We start from the raw sequence: 18,401 nt of genomic DNA, 5'->3' as shown, positions 1-18,401 counted from the left end.
ATCGTGATATTATGTTTGTCTCAAAGTTTGGTTATTGTCTGGTTTATTTAAAATTCATCAGTGTTGATTGATTGATATGTCTATCTAACTTTGATTGACAGTTAATTCCAAATGAGGAAAAAAACATCTTTAAATCCCCTAAAATCCTCCAAAAAATTAAAAAAAAAACATTCAATGAAAAATTTCCACCAAAAATGAGAAAAAAAAAACAACCCCACTCATAAAATCTATAAATATTTAAAGAATAAAAAAGTATTGAAACAATTTTAAGAATCGGCGAGTGCAGAAAATGGGAAACACGCTGAGCACCAATTTATATTCATTAAAAAATGGGCCAAATGTGGAATACAAATGAGGTTTGTGGAGGAATTACTTTTGGGAAACCTTCAGAAGGCCCTAATTAAATTGACTCATTAATTTAATCGTTACCATATTGAAAGCCATTCAAGACTAGATCAGTGAATTAATGAGCCAATTGTTGTCTTTTGTGGAGCGTGTCTCGTCTTCTAGGGAGGGACAGGGGCGGGCTTGGGGGGCAGGGATGTAAAACCAAAAGGGGGGATTAGAGGCAGCGCAGTGGTCTGCAAAGTCCTCCTTCTCCGCTTCAGTGCGTCGAGTCAGCGTGGACGGCACAGTGCAGGAGGGATTTCTGCTCACATGCGTGCGACACCCCCCTGCCGTCCTGCCAGAGGACTAAATCGTCTTTTTTTGGTATTTGGAGGCGGCATGTGAAGAAGTGAAGGAACTTCGGGGGGGGGCATCGGTCACGGACATGGGTCATATTGATGGTGCTACTCTACTAGCGTTTGGCGCCGCCATGTGTGCGGCTCTGCTTTGCGGCTCGGGTGTCAGCTCCATCAGGACCACACGTGAGATGGAAGCTTCAAGGTAGGTCCTTTCGAGGCACTTGTCAAATCATGTCCGTTGAAATGGAGAGAAGTGTAGATAGACTGATGGATGGATGGATGGATGGATAGATTTTTTTTCTTTCATCCTCATAAGGGCTGTGAGGGAGTAATTATGTTTTGGCCATTTTTTTTTTTCAAATTTAAACAGATGTAAAACATTAAAAGATGGGAATCTGTGTTTTAAAGGGATATCAATGATTTTTTGTATTGAGCAAGACAATACTTTTATTTCCTCAGCGGCAAGTGTCCCGACAATAAAATTCTAACCGTGGAGTATCCCTGCGTCCAAGCTGGAGGGAAGAGCGGGACTTGTTTCAGGTAGGACGTTCCCAAAAAACGAAATCCTTAAAAGCATAGTGGCTTGGACGAGGTCCACTTAAAAGACATGATGGCACTTCATGTATCTGCATTCCAGAATACATTTGACAACCTCATCATGCCCCCCTCACCCCCAACATCCTGTCCACTTAATATTTGACAACAGAGGATGTGATTCGTTATTTTTATTGCTCTCGTCTCACACGGGAAAATTCCAGAATACTCGTTTTGAGGGCATTATACGGTAGTCTATCTTGACATCAAAGTATTCTGGAATCCGCCAGTTGTGTGCAAACGTCTAATTTTCGTTTTATAATTAAGTCGTTTATTTTTGTTAAAGCCCTTATGCGTCAAGATAATTTCCTCTCCAATGACGCTACGAAAAAAGTGATGACTGCTGTGTTAGTCACTGACAGCTAATTAGTTTGAGCTGTTTGCTTAACATGTAGCCGTGCGGCAGTCCAAGATAGTTGTGTGCGAATGATTAAGGCCTTCTTTAGTTGAGTGAAAGTTTTTGTTCGCTGTTTGATAGTTGTTAGCCTAACCTACTAAAATACATCAATAAAAACAAACAAAAAATGGAAAATAATGTAGTTTGAGACGTTAGCGGTTTGCTAGCTATAAAGCTAGTTTTAGATGTTAGCTATTTGCTAACAATGTCGCTACTATATGCCTCTGTGCTAATAATTTAGCACCACAATACCCTTTATGTGAAGATATAACAAATAATGTACGAGTATTTGACGTTTAACAGTATAGCTCATTTATATCTTTTCCCACAAGTTCCATTTCCTGTTCTGTGCTTGTCAACACACTTCTTTGCAGTGTAAAAATAGACAGAATTGAGAATTCAATGCAGATTTATGTCATTGACGAGCACACGGAGCTTCCCACACGCCAGGGGAACACGTCAGTAAGTCCTTTTATTGTTTAGACAAGTTCCCCTTGAAGGAAAAACTGGCTGGCATTGAGTCAGGATGCTCTCACAGTCGCGGTCGGACTGCATCTTGTTTGCTTTTTTGGCTTGTTGAAAGACGTACGACTCCGCGGGAGGCAATTTTACATAAAGATGGATGTCATCTTGTCATTTTTTTCCCCCTCTCTTCAATCCAATTGTTCTTTTTTAAAAAAGTAATAACTCACATCGGATGGATTTATGTGGGTTGGTTGGGGGCCTTTTTTAACTGTCTGGAAGCAGGACGACACACCTGGTGGACTAATATAGTTAAAAAAAAAAATACCCGATAAATATTGAGCGGATTATTTCAACATGCAAGCTCATGATATTCAAATCAAAACTGGGTTCACGACGACAAAGGCATTCCGATGCTGCGGGTGGCGCTGTAAGTCATAACCATCAGGCCTTTTTAGCCAATCAGAGGCCAGGAAAAGTCAGTGATTAAAAAAAGGCTTTTTTTTTTTGCTACCGTATTTTCCGGACTATAAGGCGCACCTAAAAACCTAAAATTTTCTCAAAAGCCGACAGTGCGTCTTATAGTCCGGTACGCCTTATATATGGACCAAATTCCTAAATTTAAACTGGCCCGAAGCATTGTGTCATGAAATCAATCATAAGTGGCCCGCTGAAGACTATGATTCAAAAAGACTATGGATCATTACTTTGTGATTATAAAGTAATTTGTTACATCTGAAGTTGAAATATAAAAGATAAAATGGAGAATGATTTGATTTGGATTAAAAATCTGACATGATGTATTAATGGTGAGCCTTATAGTCCGGTGCGCCTTATATAAGGACAAAGTTTTAAAATGGGCCATTCATTGAAGGTGCGCCTTATAGTCCGGTGCGCCTTATAGTCCGAAAAATACGGTACTTATGACTTATATTACCATAAGCAGTTTAGGAAGCCCTCATAGTGTAAACAAGGCCTTAGCTGCATTCTACTTAGCGCGTTAGGAAGTACTAACACAACACACGTGTCAGTAGAACATACACAAAACAGTGGCGACGTGTTTCGGGGTTGTGAGAGGGCCACTCATCACTTTCACATAAGTTATTCTCAAGAACGTCTCCAGAGAGACAGAGCGAGTGTGGATTGATGCCGTTAAACTACACATGACTCGGACATGGCGTGTCCAATCATCGCTCGGAGCGCCGGATGTGTTTTTTTGTGTGATTGCTGTTGACGTGTTAAGCGTTTGGAAGCGGCGGGCCTGGCCGCTGTCCAAACAGCCGAGCTAATTATGCCACTTATGGCGCTTCAATTACCCTCGCTGCAAGAGCTTTTGACTCGGGATGGTTATATGACACATTCTGTCATGTTATACGGCTGCCGTGCTGCTCGCGACCGCAGATTTTGACCAAAATTATTCAAATAATAATAATTCAACTTAAATACGTTGGAATTAGTAACATTTTTTTTTTTGCCCTTGATATGTCAAGTGTAGATGGGAAGAGGGATGTTTTTGGAATGATATAGATAGAATATGTCAAGTAAAAGTGTCATTTAAAATGAAATAGAAATTTGCAATGATTTTACTTCACATTTTCTTCCTTTAGAATTTTTCCTCAGCAATTAACTAAGAAAAAAAAAATTCTTTCGGTTCTCAATGACATCTCTGCAATTCATAATTAACATACAGGCGCCAAAGCACAGAATATAATTCGACTTTATTGTCACTGGCACAGATACAGATCGAGCCGATAATAAAAATATATATACAAAGAGCGTATAAGCCGACGATAATCAAAAGACAGACTATATTGCGATTTTGTTTTACTACCTGCCGCCACCCACACGACCCACTTTTGGCTCCCGACCAAACAGTTAAGAATCACCGTTGTAAAACATTGTTTAAAACATTACCTATACAGTAATTAAAGTTATAGTGTCTCATAAAATGCTTTTATTTAAACAGATTTTTCGGGTGGCTGTTCTTTATAATACACTCGGCATTTGCACGAGAGTCATTCGAACCGGAGTGTGGACGCAACGTGTGTTATAAATCTTTTACTTTTGTGTATTTTGTGTTCAATCTGATATCCCACTTACGGGAATCTGATTCTCGTGCTCTGAAAATGCGAAGCACTCATTGTTTTGATGGCTTTTCTAAATCAAAAGCCAATGTTTTGGTCTCCAAGGAGTTTTGCCTCGTCATACCGAAGTGAAACCCATTTACCGCCCTCTGACAAAATGATATCCCGCCTTCTACGGTTTTCTCAGCAACGAGGTCCAAAAAAGATTTTTTAACATTCTCATTGTTGTGGTCGTTTCTCGCTCGTATTACTCGGTCTTGGCAGGAGGCCACGAGCGTGCATGTTGAGTCTGCCTCCAAATGTTTTGCATTGTCAATATGATGACGTTATTTTTTTTTTTTGTAAGTGTGGCTAAACACTCTCAGCTGTGTAAGGCTCTCGCACAATTGCAGAGAACAAGCTCCTTTGTTTTGAACGACGCCTCCTTAAAGTAGAGCCCACACAAATAATGTAATAGAAGACAGCGCGTAATGTTAAAATTTAACGTTCGAGGTGGAGTCGGACATCACTGTGTGACTCGACGGAAATGTGACAAAAGCACGCTGCTGCAACCAACAGATCAATAAACAAAAAAAAAATGGGACTGGCTCTCCTTGCCCGCTTGCAAGGGCATCATAGTACCTTAATTATTCCAACCCCCCTCGCCTTAGCTTTAGCTTACCCATATAATTAATGCTGTTTGAAATTTAAAGTGGCCGAGCAAACAAGTCACTTCGGGTGAGAAAAAGCAGATATTTTGGGTCTCTTAATGACCTTTAAAGAGGCTCCTCTGCTTCGGGACCCGGGCGACGCAGGGTTGACATTACACGTAAACCACAACGGCTTCCTGTCTTGACTCATTAGGGCACCCGTGCAGGGTTTCTCTCCCGTGAACATGGCCAGCAAGCGTTCCCATGCAAGTCAAGTCTGGATTGTGTCGCCATACTTTTGATGCATTCACATCCACGTTCGTGTCGGAATGTCTGCCAGGAGTTTCCAGCCTGAATCCCTGAAGGAAGGATTCTGTGTTCTATGTGTGTGCGTCTCGGCGTATCCAAGTACTTACATGTGTCGTTTAAGATTTTTGATGAGCAGTCCGCAATTGTTAGGAGCAAAATTGTTTTCATTTCCAAGAATAATGTTCTTTGTTCTCTGTGGCTCATTTTATACCATAAACCCCAGGCCGATATTTCTCTAAACATGATATATTATATTCCAAATATGTCCACTTTCTCTCATTCCTGTCACATAAATGACCAAAAACAACCTCGCTTCGATCCTATCAGTTTTCTTTCCCTCACGTAATGTGTCGAAATGTCAAAACTGGATCTGGCCTGCCACAATTCTGATGGGACAACCACCATACAAACCACAGGGAGGGAAAAAAAACAACCATATAAGTCTGACAAAAACAGGCGACGGATTCTATTAGCACCTTTGTCCTTCTTCGAGTTATCTTGTCTTGTAATGGGAACTCGAGGAGTAAAAGTGACCGAAATAACAAATGTTGAAAACGACAACGACAAGCTAGCAGGGCTAGCAGGCTACAAAACAATAGTAAATAATTGAGCGCACTTCAAGCAGACATCCTGATTAAATTCTCCGACAATGAAAAGATGTTGCTACTTGCTGTGTGACGTATACAAGCAAACGGCATGCAAGCTAACACAAGCTAACCGTGCGCAAGCTAACCACATACATGCTAAAGTGATGGTTTTATCAAACGCCAGCTGTACTTTGTTACCATATGCACACTTCTATTCACCAATCTTGATCCGCAGCCTTTGATTGTTTAGGAATAGTTATTTGATGTCGAAATAAAAAAACTTAAAACAGCTGTGTGGAATAGATTGTGGTTGTTTACTACCATCCATCTTGTCTCTTATTGAAAGCCCCCTGCTGGTTTTAGCTAATGTGAAATCCAAAGTGGTTGAGGTAGCTTGAGAGTTTTTATTTGAGCTTTGAACTGATTTTTTCACATTGTTAATCACATGGATGACTTATTGTCATATTGCCTCCTTGGCAGAGGTGCTAAATAGCATAAAACCAAAGAAGCTCTTATTGTCTGATACCCGTGTCGATCGTGGTCTTTTCTAAACATTTAGCTCATGACATACTTACCGCACAACCTATTATTGTTACCACTTGCTAACTCATTGTTTTGTGCGTAAAGTACCCTGGGAAACACCGATGCGGACGGTGAACGTTGTTATCGTTGGCTCACTTTTAAAACTTTCGATTTGGACTCATTTGTGTTGTCCTAACCCGTAGGAGGGCAGATTTTTTTTAATTTTGGTTAATGGCGGTCAAATGTTCCTCAGCCACTAGAACAAAGAATCCACCGTATCGCTAACTTTACTCTGATTCGTCCGGACAGAAACACAAGCCAGACGCCCGTCTAGTAGCCGTGGCGTTAACGTTAGGTCAGGTGGGGTAACCGCTACGCTTCGCAAGTGTCACGCTAGCGCTAAGCAGATGAGGTCATCCGAGGTTGGCGGTCAGGCGTAAATCTCGTCCTTTGGGATGAAGTGTGGAAGGCCTCGGAGGCAAAGTATACATGCCCTCTTGACTCACGTCCCCATCGGTAACGCGAAGCGAAAACAGTCGCTCAAAGACTTCCGATAACGGAAACTACGGCAAATCTGTCACGCAATTAAAGCAGGATCATTCATTTCACTCATCTCCATTTTATAGCATAACACTTGGTTTTCACTTCCACTCTGGCTTTAAAAAGCTGCTAACTGCGCTCATAAACGGACACGTCAGTGTTCATTCATGACTAGTAGTTGTAATGAGCATAAAGTCTGCTGAGGGAAAAAATGGAATAGCTCCAACATGGCAGATTAGATTGAAAACAAACATAGCTAATGAGTTGTCCAGCTAAGTAAACAGTGTTGGGGGCAAGACAGGCTAACAAGATATTTGAAGGGTAAATAGAAAGGATAAAGAGACACTAAGACCGGAAACGAGAAAGAAAGGAACGAAGGGAAGCAAGTCAAAACTCTGGGGAGGTGAAGTTGTAAATTTCGGAAGCTGAAAGCCAAAGAAAGTCAAATTAAATATTGACAGCATGAGAGAGCGTTCAAGAGAATTGTTGTGTCAGGCTGCCGTTTGTTCGTGGGACTGGGCAAAATCACCGGCGAGTATCTTTTTTTCATCTGGATGAAGAAATGCCGCATGCTTCCAGAGGACTTTCATTTTTGTATTCCCAAAATGCGTACGTCACCTATTTTGTCTGTATCCGCTCTTTCGTAATGAGCCGTCTGTTCAGCCCGGGGTTATAAAAACTTTGGATTTTTTATTCCACTTTTTATTTCGTTTTGGCTTTTAAAATTCAGTTTGTTTCAAGTGGGTTTGTTATTTTTTTTTAAATGCTTTGTAATAGTTTTTATCAGTTTTCACATTAGTTTTTTTTTTTTTGTATTTTGCATATTTATGTAGTGCAAGATTTAAAAAAAAAAAATAAGGTCGCTGGATATATTGTGTAGTCAGGTGAACGACAATTTCCAAACCAACTTTTTTTTTCTGTACGATTGTACAATAATACGAAAGTGAAAACCGAACAAGCTCATGATTGTTATAATTATAGCGACGTTTCGTTAGAAATAATTTTGCTTCAGTTCGTCATTGTTTTGCGAGTTGAGCTTCCTGTCTTTAATGGAAGCCTAATTGTCTCGGTAGGACCTGAGGAGTGTGACCCCCCAACAACACACACACACACACACACACACACTCCAGTCATCTTTTTCTGATTAGCGTGCACCTGAACAGCCCTCTGGAAAACCACCTTAGCTGCTTTTTATTTTATTTTTTTCCATACAATGTGGTTTTCATTAACTGTGTTCAGGCTGGTAGTGTGTATGGTCAACACAACAAATGAGAAGGCCAACACACACTTTCCCATGCGAGCACGCTTGACTGTCAAGGTACGAAATCAACACGGCGATTCCCAGCGGACAAAGCCCGTCGTGTGTGTGTCATCGTAAGTCGCTCGGAGGGTCACCGATGCCAAATTCTTGCGGTGACACGGAGCCCTCGGTGGGGTCGAGGGCACATTCCAAATGCTCATCATCTTTGAGGAAGTCACACTGACTCATTCTCAAGTCTTCTTCATGGGGGTTGTTCTGCTCGCCTTGCTGCAACACCCTAACTCCTGAGGGGTGGGGTGAGCAGTGACCTCAAAACAAGCCAGCTTCCGAGACACAAGAACATTTGACGTTTAAAAAGACACCTGGGATCCGGTTTGAGGAAGATGGGAATGTGATGGACAGGTGACGAGCTGAAGCGTAACATGGGAAGTACAGAAGGGAGTGCAGGTCAAACGTGTTTGGCGGCGGAAGCCCATCCGGACCTCCTGCTTGGCTCGCTCGAGTCAAAGCTTCCTCTGTGAGGTGAAGTTCTGATGGCTCCCCGGAGGCCGGCGTCCTGCAAGCGCGCTCAGGGCAAATAAACAGCCGAGAACCTGGAGGCCTCGGAGGAGGTCTTGGCGTGTCGCGCCTTCACAAGAATCGAGCACATGCGCGTCGATTGTAATTAGGAAGCAACACCAAAAGAAGTTGTAACGTGCCGCTCTGGGAAACACCTTCGTAAAACATGTAGGCTGGCTTTCATGTGTAAATAATCATAATTGGAAAATAACACAAATACAAATCAGATGTTCAGTTTAATCATTCAATTACCAAATCATTCCTGATGAAACACATGTGGAGTTAAATGAGTAACATATTTGTAAAAATGTACAACGACTACAAATTTATATATAAATTATGTTGAAAATTAAACCAAAAACTAAATAAAAAACATTTTTAAAATATAATGCAATAGAATAAGAGCAGTGTGCAGATTTAATTGTGATGTGAAAACAAAAAATTGATATAACAAACTGAATATGTAAAAACAAAAAAAAACTTTAAAACATACTAAATACAATAAAGAAGAAAAATAATCTCTTGTGGCAGCATAATATAAAAATGTTTTATGCCTTGTATTTTTTTAAATATTATGTCATGTTTTTTCTTTATTTCAATTTTCATACTCCCATGTATGGATTTAACAGTCGTCTTTGGAAGAAACATGCAGAAACGAAAAAATATTTGGGAAACGAATGGCGAGACGAGAGTAAATCCAAAGGAAACAAATCCTCCCTGGCGAAGGTACTCGTACAAATATCTTAAAAACTTTTCCCAAGAGATGAGGAAAAAATATCAACTTATAGTTTATCAAACATATTTTAATATAGGAATTACAATATCTGACAGTCCAATCCATCTTTGTAACGGAATCTGTAAGGCTCTTTGAGATTTTTCCACACTCCAGAAGACTAGTTTTCTTCATCCCAACTAGCATCTGGACTTTATTGTACACAAAACCCACAACCGCACTCACAAATTGTCAACACAACTCTAAGAACATGTAAATATTGCGCCAATATTTCATCAATTGGCTTTCACCGATGCCAGTAATTGGGCAATAACACACCATTTGCCCACATGTGTCAACAAAACGTTGACATCAACGAGGATTTTACACATTACGCTCAAGGGCCACTTTATTAGGTACACGTGGGGCAGTTCTGTCGGCAGATGGCACAGACAAGACACCTGGGAACGGTTTTGGAAGTGAGAACAAAATGTGAAATACTTCTAATAAAGCTTTTTAAGGAGAACATCTCGCTCAATCTGCTACTCGCTGTTTTTTACACGCGGGGGTGAGATAGGTTTCGAATGAACGAGACGTTACGTGGCTCAAACAAATCGGACGGGAGTGCGACAGGAAAGATTTAAAATCGTTCAGCAAACAAGCAGGACAAATCCTTCTCGGTGATGGATTGCAGAGGGAGGGGGGGGTCGTTTGTGAGTGATGACGGCGAGTGTCTAAAGGCTAAACTGACCTTTCAGGCGGGGTGTTGGATGGGGAGGCTCTTGAACATCTCATCTTTAACCTTTAACGCCGTCGTCATTCTTTCAAAGACTCATACGCATTGTGAGAAGTAACGGTGAAGACCACCGGTGTCAAAAATGAGGCGAGAGGGCCAGACACGGCCCGCAAAGACAACCATTGACTTCCTGTGTCAATACTAAAATTGTCTTAAATTAAAAAAAAAAAATACTGATATTTTGTTACCATTCATTTTTTTACTGAAGGAAACTATGACAACGACTAAATTAGTTTGACACTCCTGGTATAGACTATCCAACATACATCTAGACAATCTCATGCAAAAAAAAAAACGTACGGAAACATCAGTCCGTAAGACCAACTGGAAGTCCTTAAGACCAGATGGTAGACCAGTGCTCAAGGCGGTTCACAACGTCGAGATTCAGCGTTGACAGTTCCGACTTGACCGTAACCCGAAGCAGGCATTAGCACTCCATTAAGCAATCTTGTCAAATAAGCACCAACGAGAGAAAGAACGTCAGGATAAAGACCGGGAATCCCGCATGGGATAAGAGCCTGGAGCATATTCTAGGAATGATACCAGAAGAAAAATCCGAAGAAGTTCTCCAGAAAACATGACACACACACTGGTCGGTGAGTGTGTTGTGGGGGCCTGTTTCCTGTCTCTCTGACATACTTTCACACAGCAAAACAAAAACACACGGGTCAGCTCTCCTGCTGCCCTCATCTGCTCGTCCAGACACCACAGCTTCCTCTGTGCTCTCCACCAGGAGCACCCATGGGACATGTGCAGACGATGCTGAATAGCTGGCTGACAGGCACCGTGGAGAAACTTTGCAGTTCATCTTTCAATATATCCCTTTTGAGGTGTTCTGAATTACTCCCAAAAAATTATTTTAGGATGTTGATCGTTCCTGACTTGGCCTCTCGGCATATCTTCTACATATCTTGTAGAAATGAGGTCATTCATAACACTTTCGGCCCGATTTAACATCAGAATCACACCGATTGGAATCTTCACGTCACCTAACCTCGCTTTAATCCGAGCGGCGTAAAAGGTATGAGTTTCTCCCACGGGACTGGGCTCGCATCTGCGAGTCATTACCTTCACTGACTGATTTGTCGACGGACTCAATGAAGTAGTGACAATTTTCATCTTAACTTTCACCCACCTGTCTCCACCTCGGTTCGGGATTAAAGCGGCAGAATCATCTGGATCTCATCAGTTCGGGCTTGTCTCGACGGTTTATGGGTGATTATTCACTCTCGTGCGTGTGTTTGGTTGGTGATTTAAAATGATGCTACATGGAGGCCGCAGATGAATAAAACGCTAATTCGCACACTTTTGTCATGTGTTTCCTTCCCCTCTTGTGTGATATTTGTTGTGCGGTCACGATATTTGAGTCATTTCCTCTTGTGATGTGCCGTACATGTGCTGGGCCACATATGTGACAAACGCCCTAAATCATTTTTAGGGTGTACACAAGGAATGAATTAAAGACACTCGAAGGATGATATTTTTAGAAGCATGATCAGTGGGGGACATGAATTACATTTACAGAAAAAAATCATTATAAGGGTCATGCTAGGTGATTTTTTTTCAAGACTTACCTCAGCCATTCGTGTCTTTCGCAGGTTTTCCTTGTTCCCTTACAATTCCACCTCCACATCTTCTTGTTAATTCCGATAGTTCCATTTGCCAGGTTTGGTTTGCTCCAGTTCTTTCTCCAGTTGTTTCTCAAGCCATTAGTCAGTTTTAGTCACACCACTAAAAACAAAATGGCCCCCGTGAATTAAATACAACCAGACTAACGAGGCAACAAAGAACACCTGGACAAGGTACATTTTCAGGGAGCTGATTGGTGGATGCGAGGGACATGTGATGAAAACAAAATAAAATACCTCAATGAATAAATTGTCACACTCCAAATGTTTTTTTTTTATTAATAGGAAACAAAAATAGATTGTAAATAAAGTTATGACAATAAAAAATCACAATACTATGGGGTTTTCCTTTTTTTTCTTATTTTAAAAAACTGCATTTTTTTTCTACTTTCAAAAAATGTTGCCATATAAATGTTGTCCCCCTTTAGTCATAATCATACAATATTAATATTCAAACCTTTTTTCTCCTCAGGAGGAAATGCTGCGAGGGCTTCAGGTTTGTGATGGGCAGGTGCTTACCTGAAAGTAGGTCAAACACACTTTTTTGAACACACACACACACATTTAACGTCTATGCTTTCGTCGCCTGTATAGCTGTGAAACATCCTGTGCTAAAACAAGATCTGCAGACCACATTGGTTTGGGTGACGTTCCAAAAAATTCCACATTATTGCCTTTTTGTCGCTTTCGAATAATCACGTAAGCCATATTAGCTCACTTCTGGCATTAACAACAAAGCGGCCGATGCGGTTGAATTCCCATTTGTGCTTCATTGTTGTACTTCATATGGAATACATCATCAATCATTATGAATTTGGCTCGGAAGTAGAAATGTTTCTTTTCAATCATATCTTCTATGCATTCTGATATGCTTTTGTTGAATATGAATTAAGCAGCAAACGTTTTTAATCATTTTAAGCAGCGGCCATTTTGTCGCTTGCTGCCGATTGAAAATGACATCACAGGTGTCGACTCACCTATTCTCTGAATTTGGAAATGTGATGGTCACAAGATTCAACAAATTGAATCCAAATATCAATGTTTAGATGAGTTTTATTTAATTATAAACAATATTTTTGACTTGACTTCCCTTTTAAGAAAGAAATGACTGACATTGAATTAAGGTCATAAGTGGCCCTTGTCTAGGTGTTCCGGATTTTGAGATTTCTTTACTCCTTGCTGTTCTGTGCCTAATTTTTTGACAACTCCCTCCATGTATTTTTATTTCCGCGCAGGCGTGGACGTGTGTGCCGAGTCGCCGTGTGAGCAACAGTGCACAGACAATTTCGGACGGGTGGTGTGTACATGCTATCAAGGTTATCGTTTCGATCGGGAGAGACACCGCAACCACCAATCTCCTTATTGTCTTGGTCAGTATCATCAAGCATCTCTTTGAGACTGTCAGAGGCTGGAAGACATATATACATATATTTGCTGTCACAAATGAATATTTTTGGAATTGAATTAATCAGAAAAAATATATATACTATATATACATTTTATTTATTTATTTATTTCAACCAATTAGTGGTTCCAATTAAATGTTGCATCTTTTTTTTTCCCACCTTGGTGCAGACATAGACGAATGCAAGGAGTCTGGCGGCAACGTGTGCGAGCATGAGTGCGTCAACACGGGTGGCAGCTACTTGTGTCGATGCCAAAGTGGATACCTTCTGGCTCCCGACCAACATTCATGCATCGCCGTGCACAACTGTAAGAAAACTGTGAAATCGCTTTGTCATAATGAAACATCTGGTGTCAATTTTGCCTTTTTTGTAATTACCAAAAATAGTTGCGTGCTCGCTAAATATCCACATTGCTTGTATTTGAGTAAATGAGCTGCATAAATAAAATAAAACATACAAGTAGACTTTAGTCATGGCAGGTGCACCTGCACGTGAAACATATTTTATGCTATGAAGATTTAAAAAGCAATTCCATGTGCAGTATAGACATGTAGTCATATTTATATCCAGTCCATATGGAGCAGCTTATTATTTCGATGTTGTAACTCCAAAGGATGAAGTGGAGCAATAAATCCAAGCAGTGTGCACGGCTTGCCAAAGACGCAACAACATGCACAATGTATCATATATTTTGAGGGGGAGCAGACACCGCAAATCATTGCGTATTGCTCATTTGTGTCGGATTTAAAGCAACCTTGAATTTGATTTAAGTTAGAGTAAATATTTAAAATTATAATATATAATAAAATGTGATCTATTGTAAATATATGAGATTTGATATCATGCTAATAAAAATCATTATAATGAGTATTAGAATAGCATTTTCCGAGTTATTAGATAAATTAGAAACATTTAATTGTTCTATTTTGTCTTTTTTTGATTTTCAGTGAGTTCATCAGGAAAGTCAGACACGCTAATGAGCGCAGGCACCTGCTCCTTTACCTGCCAGGACTTCATGACCATGAAAAGCAGTCTGCTGCAAATAAAACTGCGGCTGGCCAGTCCGCAGGTAGCCTTGCCAGAGATCTTATGTAGCTTGTGGTTTATAGTTGGAGTGTAGTAGACTTAAAATACTTGATGTGATTGAAGGCTCCTGACCTGCTGGCCAACCGCAGCGACAAACCTTCCCACAGGAGGTCGGGAAAAAATCCTGACAGATTGTGCCGTCCTGGTCTACCTGGACCTCCAGGACCTCCTGGAGTCCCAGGTGATGCTTAATACTTAACTAATATAGGCCGCCTAACGTCCCAACCTATTTTACCTATTTTTTTATTTTCCTGCCGATTTCCGACCAACCTAAGATCAATGCATTATTATATTATGAGCTACCTTCTCCACAGGTCACCCAGGGGGTCCAGGAGCTAGAGGAGACCCAGGCGAGGGAGGCCCCCCAGGTCCTCGGGGCCCCCGGGGGGACATTGGACCCATCGGTCCAGAGCCTGATCTGAGACACATCAAAAGAGGTCGCAGAGGACCAGTGGTAAATAAATAAATAAATAAGAACCAAATGCAAAACAGGACTGGACTGTATTTAGAGTATAATCGTGTTTAATCCTCCGTGCAGGGACCACCCGGGGCCCCCGGAAGAGATGGTTTAAAGGTCAGTTCAATATCTTTACAGCACATACTATAGTATTTTGTGTACTGTATATAAAAACTATTCCCTCATGTTTATCTAAGAATGTGTTCATAAGATGCTCTGCTGCCCTCTAGCGGCCAAAATGGGAATTACAAAAATGTCTTACAGGAGCTAAAAATGAACCAATGACTGAATCTCTTTTGTCTCAAATATACTATTTGTATTATATATGTATATACAAATACGTGTTAAGTGATTTTACTTAACAATATCATATATATACTTTTTTATTTTCAGGGTGATAGAGGAGCCGATGGTCCTAGTGGTCCCCCTGTAAGTTGATTTAATGGAACAAATGCAAAACTTTTATATATAAATGAATATCGATTTGTATAAATAAATGTATATAAATATACAATGCAATTTTTTTGTCAGGGCCCCCCTGGCTCCTTTGACTTCCTGCTGCTGATGATGGCCGACATTCGCAACGATATCATCGAGCTTCAGGAGAAAGTGTTTGGAGAGAGGAGGGGCATCTCGTTGGACTCTTTTCCCTCTGTCGGGGAGCCCGATTTCACCGAGTGGGGGTCCGGTCAAGGGGACCTCATGTTCAGTACCTGAACTTATTGAAATGCTGCTGGTGACATTAGCAAAAAAATTGAGAATTCTTGAAGGACATAAAGGACTTGAAAAGACAAGCCTTATTGCTAGCGTTCTCTCCTATTGCTGCAGGTTAGCATGCTAGCACAGACTCTCGCCTGGAATTCTTTATTGTCAGTGTGCACTGAGAGGGAATAAAGTCATATTCTCGGAGTCATATTTGTTCTCTTAAAAAAAACGAATATAATGAGAATCAGGTCTGTTTAAAAAAAAACTTTTTTGCAGGAAATGTTTGATTGAAATGCCTTAATATTATAATAATTGAACACACACACGCACACATGCAAATCTTCACACGCTGTTGAACCCTAGCGTGGCTAGGCGTCATTACGAGAAGCGTAGGTCGCAGAGGTCAGAGGCAAAAACAGCTAGAAGGGGATAATTGCCGAGTAAAGAGGGGTCTTGCCTGGACTCGCTTCACCACCTCTCAAAACACACACGTGCACACACGCAAACCCACTATCTGTCTGACGTGTGTGTGTGTTATGTATTTATTGACACACAAGCGCTTTTGTTTAAAGTGTCTTGCTTGACATCTCCTAACCGGTTGCCAGGGCAACCGACAGCCAGGGCCTCAAAACAACAGGAAACAATTCGCACACTAAGTAATAAGTAAGAAAACGTGTCGTGTGCCAGAAAGAACACATGAGATGAGCTCACTTCCGACGAGCTCTTGTCATGCGATTGGAGGCCCGCCCCTTGGCCTGCGGGAGGCGCCAGAGGGGAGATCAACAGAAGAAGAGCCAAAAATCAATCTTTTCCATTAGACATATTATATTTTATTATGTTATATTCATATATATATATATATATATATATATATATATATATATATATATATGATGTCATGAGGTCAAATGCAGGTCGTGGTGGGTCAATACATTTGAGTAAGGTGACATCAAATATTACTGGCGGTTACTGTTTAATTGTGATTCCAGGGATGGCTTAATAACATCATGTCTATCATCGCCTGGCTATTCGGAACACACACACGCGTTTCAGTATCTAACACGCACACACAGTCTTCTGCACGAAACACCTGACAGGTGCAGGCGTGGTCTGCCGGCGAGACACGCTATCTTGACACGCTAACTCATTCTTAAAATGCAGTGACCCGCCCCAGGCGCAATGTTGAGCTGCAGCCCATTTCCCTGTGAGCGTGTGTGTGTGTGACTGAAAAGAAAAATAAAAGGAAAGAAATGACAATGTAAGATTAAAGGCAGAATCTTGGTTTGGATAAACTTTCATGTAATGGAGAAAAAAAATTTGTATTTCCAAGGAAAAAATTAAGTATATCTGAGAAAAATTCCAGTGTATATTAAAGTCGTAAAATGAGAAAAAGAAACTTGAGAAAACATTTGTATGTTTTTGCGGGGAAATCTCTAAATGTCTGAAAATTGTAAAATGGTTTTGAAACACAAAAGCCATATTATTGCAATATTTTTCATTTAATTTTTTTAAATTACAGTTGTAGCATTACAAGTCTATTTTCCAAGTAAAAAGTCAAGAAAAAAAGTCGTGTACATTTTTTGATTAAACCGATTAAATTGATTAATTTAAAAATACAAAAAAAGTCAGACCATGACAGAAAAAAACTGAGCATTATTCAAAAAACTTGGGCAAAAAATCTAATATGGAGAAATAGGTTCATTTAAGTCATAATATTACAATAAAAAGATATTTGTATAGTTTAATGGCAAAAATTAAACTGATTATTGAATATGTTGCATATTTGAGAAAAGAATGGGTTATATTTTAGATATTGATATATTTTAGCTATTGAATTACGAACAGTTTGAAAAAGAAATTTTGAGTTTTACAGATTTTTTTGAACCACATAAAGCATAGCAAACTGCGAAACATGACAAAATATCCCTGTCCGTGTCTAATGCATACTACAACTTTCACGCAACTACAACAAGGCTAAATCGTCACGTAACGAACTTAGCATGTTGCTTTCACGCCATCCAAAATGCTCCACTTCAGCTTTTTGTTTACCATACAAACGAAGCCATGCGTGACGACTTGTGCTTCCCTTCACGGGAATGTTCGAGCATGACAGGCATTGTTATGGAAGACTTGTACAGCTCAATCTCTGAGAGGGCGGATTAATGGCAACACTGTGTAAACTCCCCTGGCCCGAGGCGCTCGGGCTGCAAACACCTCGGCTTCCTGCACCATTTACGAGCGCTTCGCATGCACGCTGACGCGGACCATGCTTTAAGAAAACCGGACGGTTAAGTCTGCGACGTCCTGAACATCTCCGACCTTCTGACCTGGCCCGTGGCACATCATTCACGAAGTTCGCGCAAAGGGCCCTCATGGTTACCAAGTGTCGCGCGAGGTCTGGTTAGCAGACTAGCCCAAGTTTTGCTATACCTGTAAATCTATATTTATGTTAATATTTGATTGTGGCGCTCTGAGGAACCAAAACTTCTTTTTGTGGCGTAGTCATAGTTTCCTTCGGAGGGCCATTATGAACGTCAACCCAAATAAATGTATGAACATCTCAAGCTACACAACAAATTAATGAATAAATAGAAAATAAATAGAAATCAGAGACTAGTAAGAACTGTTCAAATTTTTAAAAAGATGAATGGTAATAAAAACATTTCTACTTTTTAAAAGTGTCTTTGCGGGCCAAATATAGTCACACTGCGGGCCAGAGTTTGACACCCCCCACAGCCCTGTTAGCTATATGCTAATGAATTAGCCAAATGATATTTGACAGAACAATTCTGTTAGCTGTGTTAGCCACTGATAGCTTATCTGCGCTAGTTTGTTCTTAAGCACATAGCTAAGCTGTGTGATCATGTCTACTATCCGTTTGCCAAATATTTCGACCTCCCAGAAGATTTAAAAGCCAGAATTCCGAGTTGCAGCTACATAGTCAGCGATATCATATCCACCGCTTGCGTGGGTACAGACATC

General features: G+C 40.5%; 1 protein-coding gene across 1 annotated transcript; it reads left to right on the top strand.

Moving 5' to 3' along the window:
• The first annotated feature begins 549 nt into the window (after positions 1-549).
• On the top strand, positions 550-15,711 carry LOC148400944 (collagen and calcium-binding EGF domain-containing protein 1-like). The gene is made up of 11 exons (XM_088371290.1): positions 550-888; positions 1,146-1,226; positions 12,238-12,290; positions 13,001-13,135; positions 13,341-13,478; positions 14,119-14,240; positions 14,321-14,438; positions 14,572-14,711; positions 14,796-14,831; positions 15,108-15,143; positions 15,246-15,711. Exons 1-11 carry the CDS (start codon positions 773-775, stop codon positions 15,429-15,431), a joined length of 1,161 nt encoding a protein of 386 aa, XP_088227416.1. The 5' UTR covers positions 550-772; the 3' UTR covers positions 15,432-15,711.
• Positions 15,712-18,401: the final 2,690 nt, after the last annotated feature.

Source organism: Syngnathus floridae, chromosome 3 (genome assembly GCF_059516105.1).
Source record: "Syngnathus floridae isolate MCC-2025c chromosome 3, RoL_Sflo_1.0, whole genome shotgun sequence".
NCBI lineage: Eukaryota > Metazoa > Chordata > Actinopteri > Syngnathiformes > Syngnathidae > Syngnathus > Syngnathus floridae.
Note: the sequence above shows the minus strand (reverse complement) of the source record. Positions and strands in the feature narration are given on the sequence as shown.

Bases quoted from the DNA above. Each gene is read 5' to 3' on its own strand.
- LOC148400944 (XM_088371290.1), top strand. From the start codon at position 773: ATGGGTCATATTGATGGTGCTACTCTACTAGCGTTTGGCGCCGCCATG. The intron at 12,291-13,000 runs GTAGGTCAAACA...ATTTCCGCGCAG, and splicing joins GGGCAGGTGCTTACCTGAAA to GCGTGGACGTGTGTGCCGAG. The intron at 13,479-14,118 runs GTAAGAAAACTG...TTTGATTTTCAG, and splicing joins ATGCATCGCCGTGCACAACT to TGAGTTCATCAGGAAAGTCA.